At 39.3% G+C, this 26648-nt stretch overlaps 1 protein-coding gene across 3 annotated transcripts; it reads right to left on the reverse strand.

Annotated features, from left to right (window-relative positions):
- Positions 1–197: 197 nt before the first annotated feature.
- LOC128154300 (mitogen-activated protein kinase 14) lies at positions 198–26633 on the reverse strand. Of its 3 annotated transcripts, none has more exons than XM_052814676.1 (12): positions 26382–26633; positions 18996–19125; positions 15398–15456; positions 14913–15024; positions 14346–14375; positions 13831–13878; positions 13262–13376; positions 12148–12219; positions 4186–4265; positions 3562–3640; positions 3087–3260; positions 198–2614 (listed from the first exon to the last, which is right to left on the reverse strand). In XM_052814676.1, the coding sequence occupies exons 1-12, from the start codon at positions 26495–26497 to the stop codon at positions 2547–2549; spliced, it is 1083 nt and encodes a 360-aa protein (XP_052670636.1). In that variant the 5' UTR covers positions 26498–26633; the 3' UTR covers positions 198–2546. The 3 variants fall into 3 exon arrangements, 2 of the variants coding, with proteins under 2 accessions (XP_052670636.1, XP_052670635.1); XM_052814675.1 differs by lacking the exon at positions 4186–4265 and adding an exon at positions 6371–6450; XR_008239309.1 differs by lacking the exons at positions 198–2614; positions 3087–3260 and adding an exon at positions 6371–6450 and having other exon boundaries at positions 4186–4285.
- Positions 26634–26648: the final 15 nt, after the last annotated feature.

A 26648-nucleotide genomic window follows, 5' to 3' on the forward strand; every position in this document is an offset into this window, starting at 1 on the left:
GCAAAAAAATCACTTGGGACAAATATGGACAGGAGCCCAGTGTCAGCAGTCAGTCAACACATCATGCAACCTTGGCCCCCCCGCCCCAACCATCACAGACAGGATCCCGCACGGCACGAGGGAGAAGTTCAAATTCACACCGTGCTAAAACTAACCCTTTAGTGCAGGAGCTTTTTAAGTACCATCAGCGCAGTAAATCTGAAAAATAGGTTTTATTTTTAACCAGTGGTATTGTGACATCTTATCTGGCATAACCAATTACAGCAAAATTCATGGATAGAAACAAAATAGCAGATCATCTCTTCTTTGAAGTGCGTCCCCCTGTTCAGGCTGCAGGCAGCCGAACAGCATTGCACTGAAGGTAGGGAGTGCATGCCACGCGGGCTCCCATTAGAGTACGGACTCCAGATGAAACATTCCCACTCACACACACGCACAGACACACACACACACACGCACACACAACGTCTATATTTTTAAAAATCTTTTAGCAATATTTCCGCATGAAATCACACTGTAGCATCTACACATAAAATGGCTGATAAAAATAATCTTGCTGTAGGTTTACATAGTATATCTACATTTTCATTTGAATACCTGGACTGCTGGTCCAGCAGAAAAGGGAGGTTTTCTGTCTTGATTTTGTCAGTCTGAGGCGAGTTTTATCCCAGAGCATGAAATAACTGCTCTCTTCATCTCACCCCAGACCTTTATTAAGTGTTTGACCTGAAGAGATCACTGGAAAGTAGCCTAGGAAGAATCAATGGCTTTGTCATCCATGTCCCATCCCTTTGTGCCGCCTCTTCAAACAAGGGGTAAAAACACTACAAACAGTTCCTCTCCGTCCCATAGGTAACAAGAATACAAAATACTGCAAAAGCCTTTCTCCTCACATACACAGGTACGTTGCCCACACAGGATGCCTGCAACAAATAGATGTCTAAAAACGTCTCCTCCGCAAATCCTAAAATCCAGCTCCTGAGCTCCCCAGGTACAGTTCTAGCACACAAACATGCCGAGAAACCTCCCTCCTGCCAGTCTCTAACTCTGGGCGTTTCATTTCACACAGAGTCCTGTAAAATACAAAATATTTGAACCATGTTTGTATTCAAACATACTCGCTTTTCGTGTTTCCTCAGGCAGAGATCAACCTGCTAAAAAACAGCCAAGAAGCTCTTATCTGAGAGGGTAAAAAATCCTCTAGTAAATGTCAGGTTTTTATATATATAAATATTTATATTTATAGATATAGACAGTAAAAGGGAGATTGTGGTTTTATGCAGGCTTATTTCTTTGCTTTGGATTCCAATACTTCTAAAAAAATTCTTTTCAGGAAATAAGTTAAGTTCTGGCACACTTTTCTTTGAAGAACATTTTTTACATTTGATCTCACAAGAAACCCTCTGTCCCAAGCTCTCCTTCTCTGAAACCAGAAGATCAGAACGCAAAGAAAAAGGTGCATGTTTCTATGCCGTACATTTTATCCTTTCCTCGCCAAAGCCTCCAGAATGGCAGGTATTTCACAATGAGCTGCAGCACAAGAGGAAGGATGCTGTGATTTCACGGCACTGGCTGAGGTACTCAGTAAAATAGTTCACCGACAATTTAACTGCCCTAGTGCCATCCCCAAGAAGTAATGACAAAAATCAAGCAGCTCTACATGCACATACAGCTACGACATGCAAAAACACCCCACCTTTTAAGGAACAAAATACACAAACGTGTGGCTAGCAAGAATCTTCTCCAGCCTCTGTCTCGTGGGAGCTAATGCTGGGAAGCCTCAGAACGGGAGGAGGGGAAGAGGGAAAAAAAACCAGGAATACCCAAATCCAGGGGTAGAGGCTGTTGCCTCGGAAAGTTATTTCCTGATTACATCGAGTTCATGCCTGGCTATCTGGGGGCCTTCACCCTGAAAAACAGTGGGTCAGAGATTTCCACTCCAGACTTCCTTTCCCCTCTCTCCCCATTCATTTAAGGCACAAACATATTTACAGTTTCAAACAAAACCTTTTCATGTTCCAAGAATCAGACATTAGTAGGCCTGTACATTCTGCTGTACCAGGAAGATCTGGATGTAAATCAGCCATCTGGCATTGAACAAGGACATCCCTCAACCCCACCTTCAGTCCTGAGGAAAACAGAGGACTCTCTAAGCCTATAAAACAACTTCCATTATTTTGAGGTTACTTAATTGTAGAAGAATTGATAAATGGCAAGGATTGTAACCAAACTTTAAACGTCAGCTTCCCCACCTCGCCCCAGCAGTGCAAACAGGTTGAGCACTGTTACTCTGGAAGGACTGAAGAGCAGTCAGAACAGGTCTTCAGAGGCTTGCCCCAGGCTGTACACAGAATACAAGAGAGCATGCAGCATGTTTACATAGACTCAGCTTTCTTCCCTCCCCCCACCCTCCCCAATTCAACACACACAAAACCCCTCCACCAAGGAGAATATTGTTGTGACGAGGCACTTGAACGAATTGGAGAGTCCCTATGAAAAGGCCTTCCCCTCACAGTGAAGTGGGACAAACAGAAGAGAGCAGTTTCTCAGGACTCCATCTCCTCTTGGTCAAGCGGTGGTGGTACAAAGCTGATTACTTCATCGTAAGTCAGGCCTGGCGGGAAAAGCATGACAAACTTAACAGGCAGTACTAAAGACATCCTGCATGCAAGAAAATCTGCAATAATCTTAAAGGTTCTAACACTATTTTAAATGAAAACCATGGTTTAATTAAGAAGAAGAAAAAGAAAAGAATGGTTACACCATTCTCAGAGACTAACATACACAATAAAAGATACTACTTCCAGAGCATTGAGGAGATGTGAGTAAGTTTGAAAACATAAAAGACATGAGCAACTATGTCACCTACATGTTTGTATGCTCATAGTAATAATTCATTACAGGGATTATGCTAATTATGTGCACAGCACGTTATAGATTCACTCAGTATAAGGACCTCAGAACGAACAGGATGCCCACATTTTTATCAGTTTGTGTCTCTAACTACCATGGCTTAGTTAAACTGCAGCTATGGAACAGACCACAAGGGAAGCAAGCTGGCTCTCTCTCCTGTCCCCCAAACTCACTTTTCCATTCTTCAATCTCAAGTTCTCTGCTTTCAAAAGACTGGTCATAGGGGTCTGCCACTGGTTCATCGTCCGGGTCGTGATACTGAGCAAAGTAGGCATGAGCCAGCGCTTCTGCTGCAGTAATTCGTTTGTCTGTATCCAGTACCAACATCTTCTCTAGCAAGTCCACAGCTGCAAAAGCACCAAAACGGAAAAGAAAGGATTTTACATTTTGTGAGCTGTGCAACACTTTATTCTGAAACGTAAGTTTGTAAAAGCCCAATGTATGAGGAATCTGTAGTTTCTCAAGACCCAACCATCATCCACAATTTCTTCTTCTTATACCCTCAGCCCACACATACTTCGTAAACTTTGAAAATGATACATAGCTCTGTTCTGAACTACTTCTGCAGTCAAAACAAAAGTCTTGGTGTCCCAGGACATCCTGAAGCTGAAGCTAGCAAGAGCATCATGTTTAAAAAGCAAGCCTTACCTAGTGGATTGGCACCAATAAACACATTTTCAAAGTTCATTTTCGGCATGTAAGACAGAGACTGAATGTAGTTTCTTGCCTGTGGAAATAAATGCTCTGCTGAAGTATAATACAATCCAGCCACCAAGACAAAGTACATTTCAATCATCCTGAAGCACCGGTTATTATGGTCTGTCTCCTCACTTTGCCTTCTCTTTACTTATTCTGATACTTACTAAGCCTATCAGCATTAACCCTTCCCAACTAAAGGCCACTCAAGACAGCAGAGGAAGAGCTGACATTACGTGGGGTTCATGCAAGACTGAAAAGCAAAGAGGTGCTGCAAGAGCTGACTGCCTTGGAGTCCCGGTAAGGCTGCGTGCAGTATGGTGTCTGTTGGTAAGCCGCACAACATGGCACACAATGCAAAACCAACTCACATCCAGGCTCTCCCAAGTCTCAGAAGTCTGTGGTTGAGTATGCACTGTCCAAATCTCAACTCTTCATTTAGTATAAAAATCTTGCTGAAGAGCAGGTAGTTAATTGCCCACCCCATGCCACATGCGAGCACATCATTTATAGAAGCAGCAAACACTGCAAGTGAAGACCTGCCCTACAAACCCCCCTCATCTGCTCAGGTCTCACCTCATGGCTGGGCATCCTGTTAATGAGATATGCAGGGGGTGTTCCCGTCAGACGCATGATCTGCTGAAGCTGGTTAATATCTTAAGTGCCTAGTCAAGGGCTTTGTTAAAAACAGTGCAAAAACCATTTTAAACAGAAAACAGCTGCATACAAAGCATCTCTTCTGCAAACCACAAGGCAAAAGCCATACAGGCAGGGTCCACTAATTTTTTCAAATACTTGTGAAAGGTTTAGCAATTGCACTAGTGAACACTTAAAACAATGGAGAATTACTGATCAGTTGGTAACAGTGTCAGTACAGAAAGTATTTCTGTCCGCCATAAGTAGCATTACACTACAACACGGTTGCGTTCACATTTCCCAACAGTTTTAAGCCACCAGAGTAGACGTTTCCTTTGGCTGAAGCTACTCCTCAAAAATTTTCCAAGACTGCTGCAGCTACATACAGCCTCAGGAAAATGAACAAAAATTAAAACAGAAACAAAAATCGTATCCTCTGCACTCGTTACCAGCTTTTTTCTTGCTGCATAGAAAATACTTCAATTCCTTGTGGTGCAAAGTGAAATCGGCTCACAACTAACACCTCCCTCTAAACAGCTTTGAATGCACTTTGATACGTGGGTGAGGTGACAGAAGGCAATAAATGCAAAATTAGCAAAACATTAGCATTGCATAAGACAGAGTTAGCTGATGTCAGTGAACAGACAGAGAAAGTAAGAGCAAGTAAAGTAATGCAGCAGAAAAACAGAATTTGTTACAGTGACACACTAAAGGCCCTCAAACACTTGTTTTGCTATCTCCATCTAATGGAAAAAATTAGTAGAAACAGTACTTTACTGCACTCTTTTCTTTAAATAGATTCTTGATTTGGACCTGGCTAAGAGCAATTATTCTTTCTATTGTGCAATGTTAAAAAAAAAACCAAAACACTTCAATCTTACGTATGCAAACTAATCTTTCGCTTAACTTAGTCAACCTTTAAGCTTATCTCTCTCACTAATCCCCTGTACTTCAAATACCAGACTACCCTTAAGGTCACTTCACAGGGCACTCAAAGCAACCTGCTTTATTCAGTTCTAACCTTTCCAAGGGTAGAACATCCCAGGACTTTTAAAATTGGTGTTATATTCGGCAAGCTGACCAACTGATTCCAACTTGCACCCCGCATCTACCTTCATCAAATCTAAGCCAAGGCTAACCTCACATTTTGCATTTGCCATCACTGTTACATAAAAAAAGAACATAAGCTGCAGTACAACATAACCTTATCATCGCTCTCCACCACGCTGATCCTCTATTACGTATCAGAAACAGCAGAGACTTGCTGAAGTATGCTGCTAGTTACCTCTACGCAAGCTCATCGCTCACTATGCATTAACTTGTTAACCCATACTGTCACAGCATCTCTTGCTCTAACTTTATGCACTTCACCTTCAGAAACAGGTAAAATTAAATGCCATTTAATACTGTCTTTGCAGAAGTTCACAATTCAAGATTAGAACAATATAGAAATGGCAGTATGGCTGAAAATAGAGGTCACCCGTTAAAAAGGAGAGTGCAGAAAGCTTTTTGCTATTACCTTGATAAAAGGGCCCCATACAGTAATACCCTTTAAATACACAGCACAATTAGTTATATTCTCAGCAGACTGTGTGCCCTGGAAACAGCTGCCACATAAAAGCACCTAAAAGGCATTTTGGATTCTATGCTACAAAAACAAAGATGGTGGCAGTAATGTTTCAGAAATTAATCATACTACAGAAGGAACTGTGTGTGTTTAGAGGATAACACACTTGCTCCTGTTAAGAAAGATCCCTGGGTAGGCAATCTGGAGAAATAATAATTGAGACCAGCCTCAAGCTCTTAACTGTGAAAAATACTTCCCCAGCAGCATCTGATCATACAATATATCACGAAGTATAAACCCACAAACTGAAAGAAAAGTCACGAAGCAGTAAAATGAGAATATGGAAGGAAGAAATCATACCACAGGCAGAGGTAAGAGGAATAAAGATCAGCTACACACAGCAGAAGAACTCAAAGCCATCCAAGAACAAAGAATGACAAAGGAAGAAAAATAAGAGAAAATAAATCCCAACACATACTACAGATAGACTACAGGAGGGCAACACACAAACTTGGGACTTCCGAAAGGGTAGATATTACAATCAAAGTGTAAACTCACAGACTCTGAGGAGATTTTCTTCAAAAGCTCAGGCCCTGGGGTTCCAACGAGTCTCAAAATGAGCTTCAACTGATCAATATCTAATGATGGACCATAAAGGAAAATGCTGGGACAAATCAAAATGAAAAGCGCAACATATCAGCCTATTAATGTTGAAAGTTAACACCTGCCAAGGCCTCCACTGAAAAGCTATTTTAAGCAAACTGTATTCATTCCTCTCGTTTACAGTTGAATTCCCCTGTATAACACAGCTCTGTCCACATGAAACAGATTGAACAACTTGTCTACAAACACACCACATGCATTGAATTGGTCACTGCATCCTTAACTATCACGGAGCAGAAGTCAAAGCTTTCGCCCCACTGACAAAGGATCAGTTTACATGCTCACTTCACCCTCTCAGGCCCCACACCAAAGTAGAAGCAGTTAGCAGGATTAGCTTGTGTTAGTGACAGATGAAGTAAAACAGAAGGCTGAAAGGTGTAGGCACTAATATTAAAAAAGAAGTCGAGGCCTTTTGTGAACACCTTCCAAGGTAATTCAGCCACTTCTAAAACTTCAAAAGTAAGAAAATGACTGGACCCTGCTCATGACCTACAGCATCCCTCCACCTCAAATCGGGGTGCACCTTTCCAAGGCCCAGAGCAGCCGGCAGAGGTGCTTGCCCCCCGCCAGGACCAGCAGGGCAGGAGGCCAAAGCCTCCAAAGGATCTCCCTTCTGCCCTACAGACCCGCTGGAGCGGCAGAGAGAAACAGGATATGGGCTCAGATTTAAAATCTCTAGGTAGAAAGCTCTCGGGACATAACACTGCAGATGCAAAGAATGTTTTATCCAGATCAGAGCTTCCACCAGGACATGTACCAATCTGAGCTGTCGTCTTTAGCAAGGCAGAAAAGTTAAATATTTGGCATAAGTGACAAAACATACACTTGAGGGAAAAAATCCACTAAAGACACAGTTTTATGTCTAAAACTCAAGACAGTAAGGAGGCACAAGATATCTTTTTAAAACCATGAAAAGAACAATCTCCCTTCTTCTCTGAATTATCCTCCACACTGCCCTTCAAAACCTACTAGTGATTTCAGACTGTGCCTGTAATGTTTATATTTGCCCTTAAAATTATATCAAACTAAACATTTTCCTTTCAGTAAGAGTAGTCTACTTGCTAGACAAAGTTTCTTCTGGGATCAATGCTTTCCTGAGGTTTTAAGATCCAGTTACAATCCTTGTTAGAGTATCTTTTAATTTGACTACTTCAAGAACTTCAAAAACTGACTCCCGTTTTTTAAAAAAGCCTCAGAGTTCCTGTAATACTGGCAAATGGTATATGAAGGAAATCACGAATACTTTGCTAAAACCTTTATCTTTTGATGTAAACTTTGGTCTAAAGTTTTACATACAGAATGAATTAAAAGCCCTGGAAATAGCACTTTGTCAGAACAGCTGAACTAATTTCTCACTTCTCAAGTTGCTTGGCCAACTCCCACCTACTTAAACACTCAAAACCTAAGAGTAAATCCAATGTACCTAGTTGGATTTAGCTTAGCTGCTGAATTGCCAACTCTTAGTGTTTAAAATGAAATCAGTATATCCACTGGCGTAGCAGAATTAGCAGAGGGTGCCATACTAACCACAATTAGCTCATTTAAATTGGCTTTTCTTCAGTGCCATTTAAACCAGCCCTTACATCTTTCACTCATTCTTGTGCAAGAAACAGTTGTGCAAATTTCGGACTGCTAACATTCTCAGAAGTCACATGCCACACCTCAGTTTAAATATTTAAACTCTTTTAAAGGCATTTAAAATCACGTGCACCAGGTGTGCCAACAATATTGCTGCCCAGTCTGCTGTCAGCTCTTTTCCCAGGGAAAACTGCTATTGGAAGATACTTGTGTAATATGCTTCAGTGTCTTCTCAGATAAACTAGAGAAAACACAGAATGTGTAACTGGCACTGCCACAGGCATGCCAAAAGCCAACCCCTGCTTCTAGTTTTTAGGCCTGCCATCTATATAACCTGTTGAATTGCAGTATTAATTTAACTACAGGGCCTACCACGTCCCAGAGAAATGAGCCATAAGCAATTAAAGACAGGAAAAAGACTTAGTAAATATGAAACAACAGAAAAAAGAACACACATGTGCATGGAGAAGGAAAGCGCAGCATGCAAACCCCAAATGCCATCACCAAGGTACTCCCAACGACTGATGAGTCTCAGTGATTCTAAAATTCAGAAAACAACCTGCCGTCACCATCAGTAGCAGGCATTGCAAGATTGTAAGAGCTTATCCAGGCAAGCAAGGTTCAGAAGTTGTTTTAGCTGCCACCACAAGCAAGAATAAGATGTATCAGAAGAATACGTAATTTCAGACTGGTTAGTTATCATGGAAGTCTCATACTACTGAATAAAAACAGTAATAAAAATACTCTTCAGAGTTTAAAGGGAATACAGTCAGCTTAAAACATACAGAAAAAGAAAACTGGCTAAACTAGTACAAAACATTCAAGATATTCTTATATGTACTTTACATCATTTTATGCAAGTCAGATTGTCAAACTTACTCAACTTTCCTACTTATTTGTATGAATCATTCACATTACAAGAGCTGTAACAAAATTAAGAATATACATGTTTAACAGAAACTGATCTTGGCATAAGACAGATATGATAAAAAGAAAGCCCCTAGCTATGCCTCACATTAAAAGCCCGAAGGACTCTGATTTTCATTACCTCAATTTTTTTGTCTCTGACTAGTCTTTCCCCACAATCTTGCTCCCCTTTACCTCCTGGCAGGGATTTTACATTAGAAATCCATCTTTCATCCAAATATTTCCACCCATAGATTGCAATAGGAACAATTCAATTAGCTTACACTCAGTTTTAAGTTAGGAATATTGTAACAATCCTGCAGAGCTAAGCCCATATTAAGCACAGGTTTTTTTCCTAAGAGCATCTACAATTCTTGCTTTAAGTCAATAACAAGCCATGTTCAGAATCTCTACGGATTAGGTCCTTCAGAACTTAAAACTATATTCAGCATTAGTTTATCAGTGGCATAATCATCATCTCAGAATACAACTTTGTTACTTACCAGATTAAATTAACTGTACAGCTTGCCTGTACTGAAGCCCCTTACAAGTAATATATACATCTCCGGGCCATATAAAGAAATACCTGATGGACTGTAAATAACATCACACCATTTCTGCTAAATCCTTGGTGAAAGGGACCAATATTTCAAACAAGAGAACCATCTGAACAGGAGGCATTACCTATTCTGTCACTATCTATTTCATTTTGGAAATGTGAAGCTATACAGTTGAGAAAATTAACATCTTGAGACCAAAGAGCAGGAAGAATGTCAAATTTTCAGTTGCCAAACAGGAACAGTTTCCAACTTCCTGAACACACAGAAATAGTCACATTGCCTCCAACTGCAAAGTGAATTCCCTAGAATGGCAGTGGATTTGGATATACTACATCCTTGGCTAATAGAAACATGGCAAATATACCTTGAATTAAGCATGTTAATATTAGTTGCAAAGTCAGTAAGTCAGCAATTGCATAGAGACACTGCAGGAGGAACACAGGCCTCAGCAGATCCGTGGGTACAAAGAAATTATCAAGAGCTCAGAAGTAACCAACAGGATCTGCATCTGGAAAATTCCTAAAATTTTCTCCAAAAATCATGCATATATAAAGATTTCAAAGAGCCTTCCAAGACAGGAAGAAGCTAGAACCCATTGTTATCTTACTTCTGCTTGCTGTCTTTAGATGTCAGCAAAACTGTAGTGAAAGCTGACAGCTTGGTGCCTTTCTAGATCCTTGGATAAGTGTTACATGCACAAACAAGATTCATAACCACAAACCCTGCTCCCCTTATAGTTCTAACCTCATGATCAAACAGCATATACGTTACTTAAAGCGGGGAAACACACACACAAACTCTAAGAACTATAGTACTACAAAGTTTTATCTACAATGGGAAAGGATTGGGCCTCATTTTTCTTAAAATCTAACCAATTCAGAACAGAAAAAGCATTTAATTCAAAAGTGTTACTGTCATTTGCAAAAGAAATCTAGCACTTAAGGTAAAGAATCACAAGCATCTGCTAGGAGATATAAATTAGTAAAGTATCTTGATATGACAAAGCAAACAATTTAGATCCTAAAGGTAAACTTTATTTTGCATTGCAGATATTATTTGCTATAATTCACAGCTAAGAACACAGTCGGAGAAAAATCTTCTCAGGCTTGGAAGGTAACTGTTTTGTTCAATTCATAAAGAACACATTGTGAAGCATTTCTTACATATTGCAAATCCTATTAGTAAATATTTTATGTGCAAGTATCAAGGTTTTTAAAATCTAAAGTGTTATTAGGGTTAAACAGTGGCAACAGCTTAAAGACTTTTGCTTTGTTTGAATCAACAATTATTGATTTCTCATTTTTTCTTGACAGAACAAACAAAATCTACCCCAACCAAATTATACGTGCTAAATCAGCCAATAGAAACATGGCAACTTTTTACTAGCTTCTAAGCCACTTCCCTGTTAGTTCTGCTTCTGACCCTGACAACAGAAAAATACAGCAGAGATGACTAAACAGTAACATATAGCAAGTTCAACAAATTTGGAGAGAGATTATGAGATGGAGATGGGCAGAAAAAGACAAAAAAGGGTAAAGTTAAAGTACATTGAAAAGGGAGATGAAACTGTGTCAAAACTGGAATGAAAGCCTTCCCCCTGCCAAAGAGTTCTGGAATCTAGATGCTTTCCAGAAGTAACATAGTACACAGAAGGCCAGCACTTCCAACACTAGTTTTCTTTTAAATCAAATGCTAACATATTTGAATTAACAGATTAAAATACTAATAAATTAATATAAATTATTAAAATAAACAGACTGTGGTTGAAAGAATAAAATTTGGTAAAATGTGGGCAATGTAATTTTCTCTGGCAAATAAAGTCCAACTTCTAGGCAATGAAAAATTTTAACAGTAGTAAATTACCCCTATATGCTGTGTGGCTGAATGAACAAAAGCTGTAAGTATAACAATTTGCATGAAGTCTCAGTTCTAATTTCCTGGGGAAAATCATGACCAATTCTCACAAAAGTGCGCGCTCGTAAATTTGCCAAAGTGTCCTACCCAGCCCACTTTGGTGCAGCAAAAAAGTAATTTTGAAAAAGGTATTATTCAGGTTTGATTTTTCACATCAATACAAGCACACAGGGAAAGGAGGCTCACAATCTGTTTACACTCAAGCATGGAAGCGGAACCTAAACATTTCAGAGCAATTTGGAATGAGATCCTTGGCACTAAAGAATCTGCAAACCCACTGCTTTCACAGCATACCACCAGGATACAGAAGAGAGGCCAGAAGTGATGCTTCACATTTGCTAGAAACCTGAAGCGTGAGAGGATTCTTAGCAGACAGCCTACTCCATGCAGTTATTTTCTACAAACTCAAAGAGCAATGAATTTAAATAAACTTAAAGGAAAGTAACTCCCAGAAACAAACATGTGAGTAATTCTAGTGATGCTAATAGACAATAAAAAGAAATAGATTTGCTGCCTTGCATATTGTGACTGTTTCACATGCAGCAAAATCAATAACTCACCTCATTGTACTGTGAGTAAAAGAAGCCATTAATTTAAAAATAAACAAACAAAAAACCCCCACAACCAAACCCAGGACCTCTTTTCTTGTAAAGTATGTGAAAGTGAAGATCTCTAACTTCCATTTCAAAAAAATGTATTACTTTTAAAGGATACGGTCTGTACCAGGGAACAACGTTCTTCCAGTCAACAGTTCAGCCATAATGCATCCCACTGACCAAATATCAACTGAACAAAATAAAATAAAAAACAAAACAACGTAATGCAGAAAAATACAGTCTCAATAGAATCACCCTATCCAACAAATACAAACAACTTTATCCTTAAATAGTCTTATGGCGTTGAAACAATCTGAGATAAGCTGCAAGCTAACTGAAACTGTTCAGTAACTACATCATCTGAGACTTGTCCAAATAACAGAATACTAGATCAGGCAAATTTTCCTTCCAGAGCATAACATGCATTGAACACCAAAAAGCTGGGGAGGAATCTACACAGTCAAAGAGGAAGAAACCTGTTCAAGACAACTCTGAGGAATGAATGTGCATATGGCCTTACATAAATTCTACCCAGCCAACCACCAACTATTATACTACAGATACAAGTCCATATACGTGCAAGAGGAAAAGAAGAACATATAGTGAAGTAGGAAATCAGAGTAGCACATTATTCTCTTTGACCCACATGCTCTCGTGTACAAGAACTATTCTCAGCATTTGCTTTTCTTCTCTGTGCCTGATCTGGAAGTATTGTAGGGAAGCACGGCGTGTTGCTGAGAAGATAACTGCAAACTGTGAGGAAGATAAAACTGTGAAGAAGTGGCTAAGAAGAGAGGAAAGGAAGGGAGATTTATATACTTTCTAGCATTTCTTCACACCATAACTCCAGATGTTTTTCAGCATATTCCCAGAAGCTTCCTAGAAACACACCTTCTCCTCATCCAGATACGTTCCATTCACTTACTTTAAAAACCACTGTGCTAGGAAAAATAGGGGGTAAGTGCTGACAATATTTTGCTGCTTGCAATTTCAAAGGTTTGAGTTTAAAGAAGTCTTGTGAATGCTATCATAATGATTCTTAACTTACATCTGGTAGACTGTGGTTCAAATACTAGTTCTATGCCTTCCTTCTTTCAATCACCCTTACTGAAGCATAATTATCATGACTGCCACCTTATGTGATCAAATGGAAAGGAGCACATACAAAGGACAACCTCTTTTTTTCCACAATTCAGGAACTGAAAAGCCTTGTGTTAGTTAAAATGCATTACCTGTCTGGTTGTAATGCATCCAGTTCAGCATGATCTCAGGAGCCCTGTACCACCGAGTAGCCACATACCCAGTCATCTCATCATCTGTGTGTCGGGCCAAGCCAAAATCCAGGATCTACAGAAGAGAAAAGACATCCACCAACTACTGCAGTGGAACAATGCAAACTAGTTAGAGCAAATAACTAGGCAGTTATTGGATTGGGTGGAGGACAGGTGGTGCAACTGCAAAAGTAGATTATGAAACTAAATTTCACAACGTGTTAAAAGAAACTAGCCTAGAACAGGGTAGGACTCAATAATCAGAATTACATCTGGATATCTTGTCTCTAAAACAACTAAATCCAAACTAAAGCTGTTAACTCCTCACTTTCATGATGATTCATTAAAAACACAGGAACAGATACAGAAAAAACATCCTTACAGCCTCTTACAGCTGGGAGGGACATTATTACTTTGGGCCACAAAAGTATTTCCATAAGGAATTATTTTGTCCCTTTAATTCAAAGGGACATCCACACGGCATTCACTCAAATCACAGTCAAACCAATCAGACCTTGTGATTGCATTACCTTCAGCTCGCAGTCTTCATTTACAGCTAGGTTACTAGGTTTTAAATCCTAAAAAATTAAACATCAGCATTAACAGTGGTATATATGTTGTTTCACAAGTCTAACAGATAAAAAAATGTAAATGCAGACAGAAAATAGATTTTAACTGGCTGTAAATATCAACTCTCCATACTCGGGAAAATTATTTTATCCCAGAGTCAGCTATCTCTTCTGTGGTCCTCAGAGGTGTCACAAATAAGCAAAAAAGCATAAAGGCTTAGTGCAACACCAGTGCTGTAGATGTATATTTAATAAATAGAGAACCTATTTCACAAAGACACAAGCCAAATATAGACAGGAACAGAAACTAAGGATCTTGACAAGCACTTCCCATGTTTAACCTTTTGACTGTTTAACCAAAATAATTCTTGGAAAATTTCTTCTGGTTTCTAGAGGTGCTGCATTGTAAGATTCTGTGCTACATTTTTTAAAGACATTGGTTCAGTACAGGAAGCAATCTTAGGATAAATACTCACCCTGTGTATTATGTCAGCTGAATGAATGTACTGTAAGGCAAGATGACAAATTTTATATAACAGTCCAAGTAGCCTCCTTCTCATTTCTTCACTAGACATTACTGCCCTATCCCATCCCACACAATTCAAATGCTATAGCTTTTCTGCAGAAGGAACCAAGTGTGTGTCTATGGGTTTCAGGTAGGCAAGTGTTTCTCTTTGTCTCTCCTTAGGAACACCCAGGAGCACTGCCACCACAAGTGGAACACCACAAGTAAACAAAACTGAAGAAATGCAAGATTCATAGCCAGAGCAGATTAGACAGCAGCATAGTTTGTAATTTTCCAGACTCTGCCCATAGGAATGTATGAAAATATCTTCTTAAATGATACATAACTTTACTGATACAGAGCTCCAAAGAGGTATGAAGTGAAAGAACAATAATAAAAGGTTATCCTATGATACATTAGGGAAGTTACAGAAGTCCCACTATGTACTCATATGAATCTCTGAGGATATGACATTCATCAAGAACTCCCACCTCCCGCTGATGAGCTATCAACGTTCAGGTAGGGCAGGTGCAAGTACCTTCAGGCCCCGAAGAATCTGGTATATGAGGAACTGCACATGGTCATCAGTGAGCTTCTGGCATTTCACAATGTTGTTCAGATCTGCTCCCATAAGGTGTGTCACCAAGTACCTATGAACAAAAGGAAACACACAGGCTATGAAGCAATCCCTTCAACAGAATTACGATAAAAATTCTCTATGAAGCTCCAGTAGCAGGGCTGACTGTCCCAAAGCATGTTGCTGAATGAAATATAGATCACAACACTTTAAATAATGTAGCAGATTAGTACACCGATTGCTACAGCACTGGTCAAGAAAACACAAGTGAACAAGTTTGAAGAGTCCAATAGTTTAGGATGTCCTACTATCTTGTGTGTTGGAATTCAGAATTGTTTGAGAATGATGGCAAACAAATTAAGGTGGCAAATATTTCTATAATCATCTGGGAGATGCAAGGAAGATACAAAAGATGTTTTGTTGCAGTCTTCAGAGAAGTTACCTACACATCATTGAATTCTTCTAGTGACTTGGCAGGGGTGAACACATCCAACAAGCCAATCACCTAGAAAGAAAATGATAAAGTGAAAAAGCTGTGAAATACATTCATAGTATAACATGATACAGTTACTAAGATCCTTTGTGGAATACAAAGTACTCATTCCAGCAGCTGTTTCATTTCCAACTACATGAATCATTCAGATGTAGACAAATTAGTATTCATACAAGATCAGAAACAAATGTTCCATTCTTGTGTTAAAAAAAAAAAAGGTTAAAAATATACAGCTGTCTTTTCACACCAGCCATCCACTTACAGCATCAAATGGGAGCCACAACAAAAGGCAGGTGTAAACACTGGTTTAGAATACCTTATTTCAAAAACCAACTAAAGCTTGTTCAGGAAATAAATAGATGACAGAAACAAAAAAACAACCACCAGACAAAACTGTTTGCTTCCTGCTCAATTCTTAGTTATACTGTTGCTTACATACTAAAATCAGAATTGGGAGACTATTATTTGTTTCACTTGTACTGAGTAATGGCTAGAAAAATTTGAGGATCTTTGAGCAATGAATAACAACAACTACACCAGAAAATAAGTCAGGAAAACAGTGCAATGCAGTGAGGACCCAATTTTCACAAACAACCGACAGCTTCACACTGTCATTTGTATTTTCTACCCAAAGAGCAGCTACTCCACCTTTCATTTTACAGCTAAACTGTTCTATCAGTAGAGAGCAAAAGGACATGCATGTGTTACTTTGTGGAAAAGAAGAACTATACCTTATCCCATAACTATCTTCTAGGTCATTTACAGCATTTAAAAAAAAAAAAAAAAAAAAAAAATCTATCTGGTCAATAAAGTTTATTCTGTTTTTCACTGAAATGTGCTTTTAAACCTTATTTTCCTCTCTTAATAGCAAATAATATTTTATTTTATTAATATATGAGATAAATAGACTAGTTCTCTTCATCCATCTCCAAAAAACTCCTCTTCCCTTTTCAAGTCAGCATCTCACTCGTCTCAGATACACAAGCATCACACACATTTCAGCAACCTCAGTAATGGTTCAAGCGTGCATACAAAACCAAGAGTTTGATTCCCATGTTCCCCTTTGCGCCATTCTTTTTATCCCATTGTTTACACTTGTCAAGGATGTCACAGTCATTTAAGTAACCTTTAAGCAGAGAATTAAAGCCAAAATCTTTGGGGAGCCTAGACTATGTTTTTGGAAGAGAGCAAGTGGGTAGGAAGTAAAAGCTTCCGTCTAATCTATATTATACATTATAGATTACATTTTATTGAGGAAACTGAAGAGAAAAAACACTTTCCTGCCTCTCTTGATATACATCACAGCAAATCCACTTCTAGAGAGATGACATCTTCAAACTGTAACATTCACATCCATCCTGCATAATAATTCTCGTGCTTACAGTTTCTTTCTCCGGTGCACTCTTCCGTAACAGTTTTTACAGAAAAATTCAACATTATCCACCCAGTTTAGCATGGAGAGGCAAAAACTGACTTTGCTACACAGACTTCAGGTTTTTTTCATTTATCACTTTTATCTTGCTACACTGCAAAGCACAGTATCAAACCATCCATATCGGTCATCGAGTTCCACAAACACTAAATACAGTTATTCTGCAGCACATCACTGACTCACTTCTAAGGAAGTGTGAACACCAGCAGATTCAGAATCCAACTCCTAACCTTTTTGCTTTCCCCTCCCAGCATTTTAGGATGTCACAGAGCTTATTAATTTCTTCATATGACAACAAACCCATTTGCTCTCCCATCTGCTCAGCGTTGTGCTTTATTCAAGCTAACAAGGCCTCCTGGAACTTGAAAATATAATGCAGACACACTTGAGTGCTCTGCAGGTCCATTTATTTGCTCAAGATCATCATGAACCAGACTAGATACAGGATATAGAAAACCATCCTATGCTCAAGCCCCTTAAACCGCCATACCTTCCAGATTTGCTGGTGTGTTCTGTGCCACGTAAAACCAAGTGTTCTACTTCCGAACTGAGATCTGAATAGTCAAGACACTAGCATTAATAAGCGTGCCTGAACTGGCTCTGAACATCTCTGCATCTGCAGAATTTTTAAACCGCAGCCTAGATAAACTTCCCACAGATAGATGATGGTACGATAAACTGATAATAAATACTTCTATATATAAACAACTTCCTTTTATCTCTTACTCTTAAAGCTACATAGGCTCTTTGCAACACTAATCCAAAAATATTTATGAATGCCAGACACAAAACTGTTGTAGCACCAGTTACAATCTAATTTTCATTGTTTAACCTTATTAGCTTAGACAAAATGGATTGATATGCTGATTTTTTTTGGGGGGGGGGGGGGGTAACAGATATTCAAAGCTTTCCTGTTTGGAGAATATCTCAGCTATGAGAGAAGGTCCAGAAAAAACTCCAGGGGATGGATATTAAGCAGGATCAAATGCTACCTCCTCTACTGTTGAGACAATGGTATCATACAGAGGCACTGAAGAAGAATTTTTGACAATAGTACATATATGCATCAAAAGATCCAATTATGTTAGCCATGCTAAAAAACATCAAGATTTACGGGATACCAGCCACTGACTGCGGTGGCTAGAAGCCACAACACACAAGCACCACTCCCACAACAGAAGAAGTTCTGAACAGACCATCCAAGGAGAACCTTCCAACAAAATTACGCTTGTTTGGCTTTTTGTGCTAGGTTTGCCCAGCTCACTTCCAAAACAGTATTTCCCTTCTGCTAAGCTAGAGTTTGCCTGGACAAAAGAAATCAAGAGCCTTCCTTTCCTCTTGACATTCTGACAGCTCTACAGAGGGCAGGTTATGAGACTTTTTGCTCCATTGCATAACTTTTGCTCCAAACAGCACGCAGTATAAATACGTTGGTGTGTTAATGCCACAAACACACAGAACTGATCAACCAACTGTTTTCTATACCAAATGGAGGTTATATAAAAAAAATAGTTCAACATAACATTTGTCACATCCTATTTTGTTTCTCTGTTGATCATTTAAGTGGATGGCTTGTATAAAAAGCCATCCAATTTCCACCCCCTCACCACCCCCTTTTTTCCTCCCCATTTTACCTACAGGAATCTAGTTAACATCTACCCCACACCCTTCTGACACAGGCAAACCAAAACAAACAAACACGAAAAACCCTCCGCAAGACACTAAAAACAAACTTTGATATTTTATTTTTTTAAATAAATTCTTAACATAACAAAAACTACAGCTTACTACAGCAAGCTAGCAGGAGAATGTAAGCAACATCACCTGTGTTCTTAATTCTTAACACAGCATGAACCGGCTAAGCAGTAATTTCTAGATTATTCTAGGAAATATTACGATTTTTTTAAATACGAAATTGGTTACGTCGGTTTGGTTATGTCAGTTTTGGTTTTTTTATCTGCATGCTTTTCTACAATCATAATCCCTTGGACTACAGCAAGCTTTGTATTTAGTATCAGAAAAAACCGTATGCAACAAGATCCTTAAATGCAATCATGATGGATGCTCACTGAATAGTCCAACTTCAGACCAACTTTTCATACCATCTCCTTCAACTTACATTTTCGTGTTTCATGTGCTTAAGTAGCCGTAGCTCTCTGTAGGTCCTTTTGGCATGGATGATAGACTGAAATGGTCGGGACAGCTTCTTTACAGCCACACGCAACCCAGTTTTTGTGTCAAAGGCAGAACTACAACAAAGAGTAATCAAATTATCAAAATGAATTATTTATAAATGCCTTCAAATCCACACTTAGCAACTCCAGATAGCAGCTATCTGGACACTGAGTCACAGTCAATGCCATTTCTCCAGTGAAAATAATTTCTAGGTATCCTGGTCCACAACCTGCGCCCCCACCCAAAATCCCCACATCTTTACACAACTGTTGGTTTCTACAGAAGATGTTTAAAAGATGAGTCTTGTTCACACACTAAAGGGAAATTTTGTAGAAAAAAAGAAATGTTTATGATTTTTCTGTCTAAAACCAGTTCTGCTTGTAAACATAAATATGGCAATAAAAGTCTGGAGAGAGGAAGAGTACTTGTAAATATTATCTGTATTCCTAAACACATTTTCATACAACAGACTTCTTCACAAAATGCTATGCTCAAGATACTATCTTTTATGGTTTAAGTCCATACAAAAATCCAAGGTCTGTGCCTAGTAAAATCAACTATGATGGTTGTTAATCACAACTGAAGCTGAAATCAAACCTCTTTGGTAAATCACATCTAATCCTAAGCTCCTGTTATAAAAAAATGCATGTGAATAAGTGATATTTAGCTGTAAATTACTAAAACTTGTCCCTTCAGCAGAAACTTATACATAAAACCTGTACATATAAATAATGTTTCTTCTTGGAACCCATGAAGACTAACTCTATCCTATTTGGTAACTTCATATATACATAGATAGATATTTTGTACTGTAAAATCATCTTTTGAAGTAAGTCATATTACAACCTATTTATTTGTAATATTAAGAAGCAAAAGCCTGATACTTTTGAAACAACCAAAAATTTAACACATGAAGAACTATGTTAAATTTATGATACACTGCATAAAATCTTCCTGAGCTTACGGCTTATATGTGAGGAACTAAAGAAACATAGGTATTTAGCTGTGAACTAAATTATTCCTCTTTATTCTCTTCTTTGATGTTCTTATCTAAAACAGCTCTGGTTTGTCAAAAAGGAAGGAGGAAGAGAAAGAGAGGATGTGAAATCAAGGTCACACTTGATTCAAGATAACAAACAAGGGAAAAGAATGGAATGGAGAAAGTCAGAGAATGACAATGTTTATTTTCCTGCTGCATTTTGATTCAGGGTGAACTCCTGATTCCATTTAAAAGTGAGTATGCACTAGTTCTTGATAGACATCAAGTGAAAAGCAAAGCTGTACATTTATAAAGTGTGAAGTATCTTAACTAACAGAAAGTTCAAAACCAATCACAAACGTAGTCCTAGAACAAACCCACAATTGCATATACAACTCTTACCCTCCACCCCTGCTAAAGAAGCTATCTGTAGTTGTCATTTATTTTTAAAGCAACTAACTGGAATTAACTTGCAAAAAGACTCCTTATCACAAAGTTGCTCAGTTTCCAAGGAACTTGCTCTTCAAGGTTTATGAGAAATAGAAAACAAAATACAAGCTTGTTTCTACAAACAGCGATCCTTGCCCTAGCTCCTGCAAGAGAATGGAAAAACCCACTACGCATGATGGAAGAAGAGCATCTCCTTCTCTACAAAGGGGCACCTGCATACACACGGTAGAAAGAGCTCTCTGGAAAAGATATGAAAACAGAGCTAGACAGACGATCACAGGAGCACCAAACTGCCATAGCTGAATCACTCAAGCTCCACCATACTGTCTCAAAGAATGCCCATTATCAACCACTTCCACACGAGTTACCCTTTACACCTCACTCAGCCTGGGCAGACAAAAGAACCCGTTAAGCATTCATTTTTTAATCTTGATTTCAAATGATCTTCAGCAAGTCTTCTTGATCACTGGAATACCAATATTTAAGCTGCAACACTTCATGAAACATAGAATCCAACTTTTTTTAAGTTTCACATACAACATTTTGCAATATACAAACATACCTAATTCAGGCTGTAATTATATGACAATATTTTAATGCTACTTAAGGTGTTTTCTAAGACTTAGAGCAAAAATAAGATTAGTCATCATAATTCAACACATGCAGTTGTGAATTAGTCATGAATCCTTACCAGCTTTCAAACATTTTGGGTACAAAAGGCAGCACACATCAGTATTTCTTTTGTCTTGAAGAGAAGGGGATCCCCTGCATACTAACCACCTTCACAGCTACATAGTCACATTTCTCTCTTGGTTTCCATAAGATTATCTTTAGAGAAGACTTCAGAACTACCAGACATAACATAAGCTGTTTCAGAGTCCAAAGGGAATTCAATTTCACATTATTTTTAATGACATTTTTGGGGTCGTATCAAGTCATCATTCTGCTGTAGTAGATGTATAACCTCCAAGGAGAACTGCAATCAGCAGTACTGAGAAACTATTTAACCAGCACTATGACATTATGCACAAGCCCAGGAAAGAAAATTTTGTATTACTGCACATTCGCAATCTAGAGTTACTCTCAAAGTCAGAAGAATTCTAAGTTCGGTCACATTTGAGGCCTAAAGACAGAGTGCCTACAGATAAAGGCATGCTGAGTAATTTTCTGCCAATATAGATAACTGCCTAATGGTTTTCACGAGTACAGAACACACAGCTACAGAACAGCTGTCATGTTGGAGAACATTTTAAGGAACACTAAGCTGGCTTTCATCACAGACTTAAAACAGCTGCACTACACTGATCATATTTCAGCTAAAAAAGCCCAATTCAGAAAAAATTGCACGATCCACAGTTTTAAGTCCCTTTTAAAACAAGGTCAGCACAAATTCAGAATTTATCACAGCTTCCACATTTTTTAACCTCTTACATAGTATTACACTATGGCACACGAACTGCATCCACTTCACCCTAAGTAAGCTAAAACTACAATTCTGAGCTAACCTGTACTGAATTCAGAACATAAGAGCCAGAATAAAACAATTATTTCAGAGAACTTATCCACTGATTCAGCTTGTATCTTCTTAGAAGTAACATTTGAAGTAGTCTGAGGAACTGAAGTACACGCAAAATTACTTGACTCCAATTTATTTGAACATTAGATAATCTGAATGTTAATTTTTGTGTAAAGACTATTTTGCTAAATAGTATGCTGCTCATCACTAGCAGCTATGCAAATACCCAAGCTCTTCAGTGGCACCTTCGGAGTTAATTTATGCACCCCTAGTTATAGACAGAAAAAACACAGTTCTTAGTACCTGACAGTTTATCATTAACACCAGCCACTTTTGAGTTCAGTCTATACATGCATTTCAATCAGTTACCCTCCCAACACACTATAAGGAGTTGTAAATCTTACTTCTCCTCTGCTACGTTGGCTTCTACTTCTAAGAAAGTTGCAATAAAAATCTCCCTATAGGACAGACATGCTCACACTAATTTCGTTTCTTAATATACAAAGCTCCCATGAAGTTCAAACTACTTGCCTTCGCTTTCAGAACTCTGCTCACGGCTTTTCTGTGCATGCCCATCTCCAACTCGATCCCCCTTCCTCACATGCGTGCTGCTAATCCTACCTGTACGGCTGCTTCATACCATTCAGTTTTACAGTTCTCTTCATATCACTCCTCACATATCTACCACACCTTACTGGAGAAGCAGGCACCTGTCCCTCCAAATGCATACATACTTTGGAGGCACTTGCACGCTTTGATAAGGGATTAGTAAGCCTAAAAGACACACATTGGTTAAAAAAAAAAAAAAAAAAATCCACAGAGGAACTGTTACTACAAAGGTGATATTTAGTGTTGTTACTTCATTTCCTCTGGAGCCTAATATTTAAAATTTCTTAAATCCATAGTGTTTCTCTGTTAGTTTAAAAAGAGGGAAACTATGTCAGTATCTTTGTAATATCCAGGAAATTCAGAGTCAGTGTTGGTACAACTGTGGGTTGAAATGGGAAGAAATCACAGGTTTTGGAAGGGCTATATAATCTGACAGTCTACAAACAAAAAAAGCTAAAAAATTCTTATGCAAGATTCTGAGGAAGAGGAAGTCTTGGCTGTTCAATTCCTTTCCAAATTAAATAGGGCAATACAGATAGCCTGCAAAGCAATTAAACCAAACCCCTTCTTTTACAAAGGTATCGATACAACGCACAAAGAACTGCTACAAATAATACAACAATGGAGTAAACTCCTAAGAGTATACCGAGTCTGCCTTCACAGCATTTTAGAAACTGATGGCAAAGATAGTCAAAACACCTCATTGCTTAGCTTAGAGCTGGCTGAACTAATGCCGTTTGCTGAGACTTCCCTCCAGCACACACAAGAAACGAAGCGATCCTCCGGCTAAACTGTGAGTCACCAATAGATCCCATCTCCATTCAGCAACTTCCCACTGCAAGATGCTGCATTACCTAGGCCCCTTTCCTCCTTACATGAAGTATTACAAGACTGATACTTCAGGAACCCCGCATGTTTTAGTGTAGACCTGGTTACAAAATCCTTTTCATGCAAAACGCTATGTTGTACAAATATACAAAACTATTGCCAGAATAAATGAAATAGCATTTCACACAACAGATGTCACAGCAATTGTTACATGACTTAGTAATGATCAATCTGAGGATATATATCGATGTTTCTCGAAGTTTTGGAACTGAATCCCTACTTGCACCTCCACGTACTTCCAGCTTTTAAAAAACAGATCCTGAAAAATACCTGAGCTGGCCATTTGAACATCATTCTTCCAAGACTGCACACAATACTTCAGAGAACACTGGAATATTTGCTCTAACTTTAAGCACGTGCCTCAGGTGACTTAAGCTGTCTGCAGAAAATGCCTCCCTCTCTCCATCCACTGACTACAAATAAAGTCAGGTTCTTAAATTAGGGTGTTCCAAGTCATACTCACATTAGACATTTAAAGCAGCCTACAGTAGACAGCTCCATAGTCTAAATAATTCATCTGCTGGCTTAATTCTTTCTTTTTTATTCATTTTTCCCCCACTTTCTAGAAATTCCTCATTTTTAAATGCCTCATCTTGACAACTAAATAAACAACAGAGCATTTTATTACATTCTAATATAATAATGCAGTAGACATACAAAGAAGTACATTTAACCATTCAGTTTAAGGGTGGTTAAAACCCCACAATTTACTATCCTAACACAGAGGTACACCAAACTCAGTGTCTCAAATGAAACCAGGTAACTTTTTAATGGGCAGAAAAATCTCTAAAGGGACAGAGAGCAGAACAAGTCATTGCAGGAATATCCTGAATACTATGCATCACCATTTGCAGCTTAATAAGATTACATATATATGCAAGGGGTTTTGTTTGTTGGTTTTGTTTTGTTTTTTTTAATTGACATACTTTCCATACCACTAGTCTTTCTGAACTGTATCTTTTCTGAAACATACTTCTAGAAGAACATACAGAAAACCATTAACATGGACTGAAAAAAGATTCATGTGCCACATGTCTGAAATTGCTTCCAATACAAAACTGTTTCATCTGATCTGAACAGTTGCACAATCTTTGAAAGTTTTGACACAGCAAAAACAGGAAATTCATGATGCAAACTCTGTAGTTATTGGTTGTGAAAACAAACTTTGGAAGTATTACAGGCACAATGGAGATTGTGGGAGAGGGAAAACAGAAGAGGAATGGGCTAGATGGTGCAGGGTCAATCTTAAAAATACAATGCGCAAGGCATTGAGCGAATTCATTTCCTATTACATTCGGGGAGTTATGTAACTCTGTGGCACTTACAGGGGTATTTATCAGCTATGGCAGCAAGGCCCTTCTTTCACCAGAACTATACCCTTCTATTTTAAAAAACCTCGGCAAGTACATTGTTTAATCTTGCTACTAGAACTGACCAGCCTTTGTCTTTTATGAAATATAAGCATTTGCATACTTGAGGCACAGAAGTTTTAAGAAATGCATGTTATTTAAGCTGAACTTACTAAAAATTTTATAACAATAGTTTAAGAACAGCTGAGAACTTTAACACTGCAGCACATGCAAAGCAACTCCTTTTCTTTACCAGCGTACAGTATGCATCCCTCCTTATGATACAACATAAATGATAATTCATATAAATTTGCATATTCTGTTAATGAAAAAATATGCACGCCTGCTCAAATACAGCAGCAGAGCAGATGTGTAATCATCATGCACCCATATTTGAAAATTCTGATCACACTCTGACAGAGCCAGAGAACAGAGAATAAAAACCGTATGTTTGTGTGGAAGACATTTCTTAATAAAAGGACACAGTAACCTGTGAACACTTTTATACAGCTCTACTATAGGACTGCTGAAGCCTAGATGTAAAACTGATTTGAATACAACCTTGTGTTTACGATTAAACAATGCATGCAACCCAGTTCGTTTATATTTAATGATCCAACATACTTTCAGCAGAGAAACTACAAATTAAGGAAGTACTGTATTTTGCATGTGTAACCTGTCATATGTTTTGCTCCTATTAGGTAAGCATTAAAAACTAAACTCTTATCTTCAAGCTCTCTGTATTTCTGCAGGTCTCATACCAGGACTTTACTCTCCCAGGCTGTGCATACTGCAGTAATTCTGTCATTCTACAGCAATAAAACAAGTTTTCCTGTGTTGATCTACTACTGCCAAGAAAACATCGGTACTTCTAAACCCAGTTACAAGTCAGGGATGCAAAAACAGTCCTCGCAGCCTTCCCTCTACCCTCCCTGCCTATCAGCAGATTCCAGTTAAAAATACAATTGCCTCAAATATAATCTATCCTTCAGATCCAGGAAGAAACTGGGACAAGAGCTGCCAGGCCCTCAGCTCTGCAAAGCCAGCTACGGGGGACTTGCCAGCCTCCATCCCCCTCCACCCCCCACCTACTAACTGCAAGAAGGCACGGTGAAATATGTCTATATGAGATCATTCGGGGGAGGGTGGGGGGGTGGGGTTGGGACATGATTATCTTCCCCTGCAAAAATGTTTTAGTGCCACCTGCCATGTGGTGCAATCCCCGACGCATTCCAGAGACAGGACTGCGGCTTCCTGGCAGTACCGCTCTTAAACCGGGAGGAAAAATGTTTCTTGCACGAGAACTGGTAAAAAGCTGGGGGAGAGGAACCCCCGGAGGACAAGCGAGCCCCGCTCTCCTCCTCCCTCCGCTTCCCGCGGTGACCGCCCTGCACGCATCCCGCCGCGGCTCCCTACAAGCCGAGGCAGGTTTCCAGGCGGAGAGCCCGGGCAGGAGCCGAAGGGGTGGGCAGCAACCGGACGCGACCCCCCTCCGCCCCGCACACACACGCACGGCCCCGGTCCCCTGCCAGCACTCACCAGACGGAGCCGTAGGCCCCGGAGCCGACCGGGGAGAGGTTCTGGTAGCGCTCGGGCACCTCCCACACCGTCTTGTTCAGCTCCTGCCGGTAGAACTTGGGCCGCTCCTGAGACATCTCGGCTCCGGAGCCCGCCCCGCCCGGCCCGGCGGGAGGGGGAGGCTCTGCCCGCGGCTGCAGCACTACCACCACCGCCACCGCCGCCGCCGCCACCTCCTCTTCCAGCAGCAGCAGCAGCGGCTTCTTCCTTCCTCCTCTCCCCTCCCCG

This window comes from Harpia harpyja, chromosome 19 (genome assembly GCF_026419915.1).
Source record: "Harpia harpyja isolate bHarHar1 chromosome 19, bHarHar1 primary haplotype, whole genome shotgun sequence".
Lineage (NCBI taxonomy): Eukaryota > Metazoa > Chordata > Aves > Accipitriformes > Accipitridae > Harpia > Harpia harpyja.

Bases quoted from the DNA above. Each gene is read 5' to 3' on its own strand.
- LOC128154300 (XM_052814676.1), bottom strand. From the start codon at position 26,497: ATGTCTCAGGAGCGGCCCAAGTTCTACCGGCAGGAGCTGAACAAGACG. The intron at 13,377-13,830 runs GTAATGCAATCA...TCTCTTCTGTAG, and splicing joins ATGAAGACTGCGAGCTGAAG to ATCCTGGATTTTGGCTTGGC. The intron at 2,615-3,086 runs GTGAGTTTGGGG...TTTTCCCGCCAG, and splicing joins TGAGATTGAAGAATGGAAAA to GCCTGACTTACGATGAAGTA.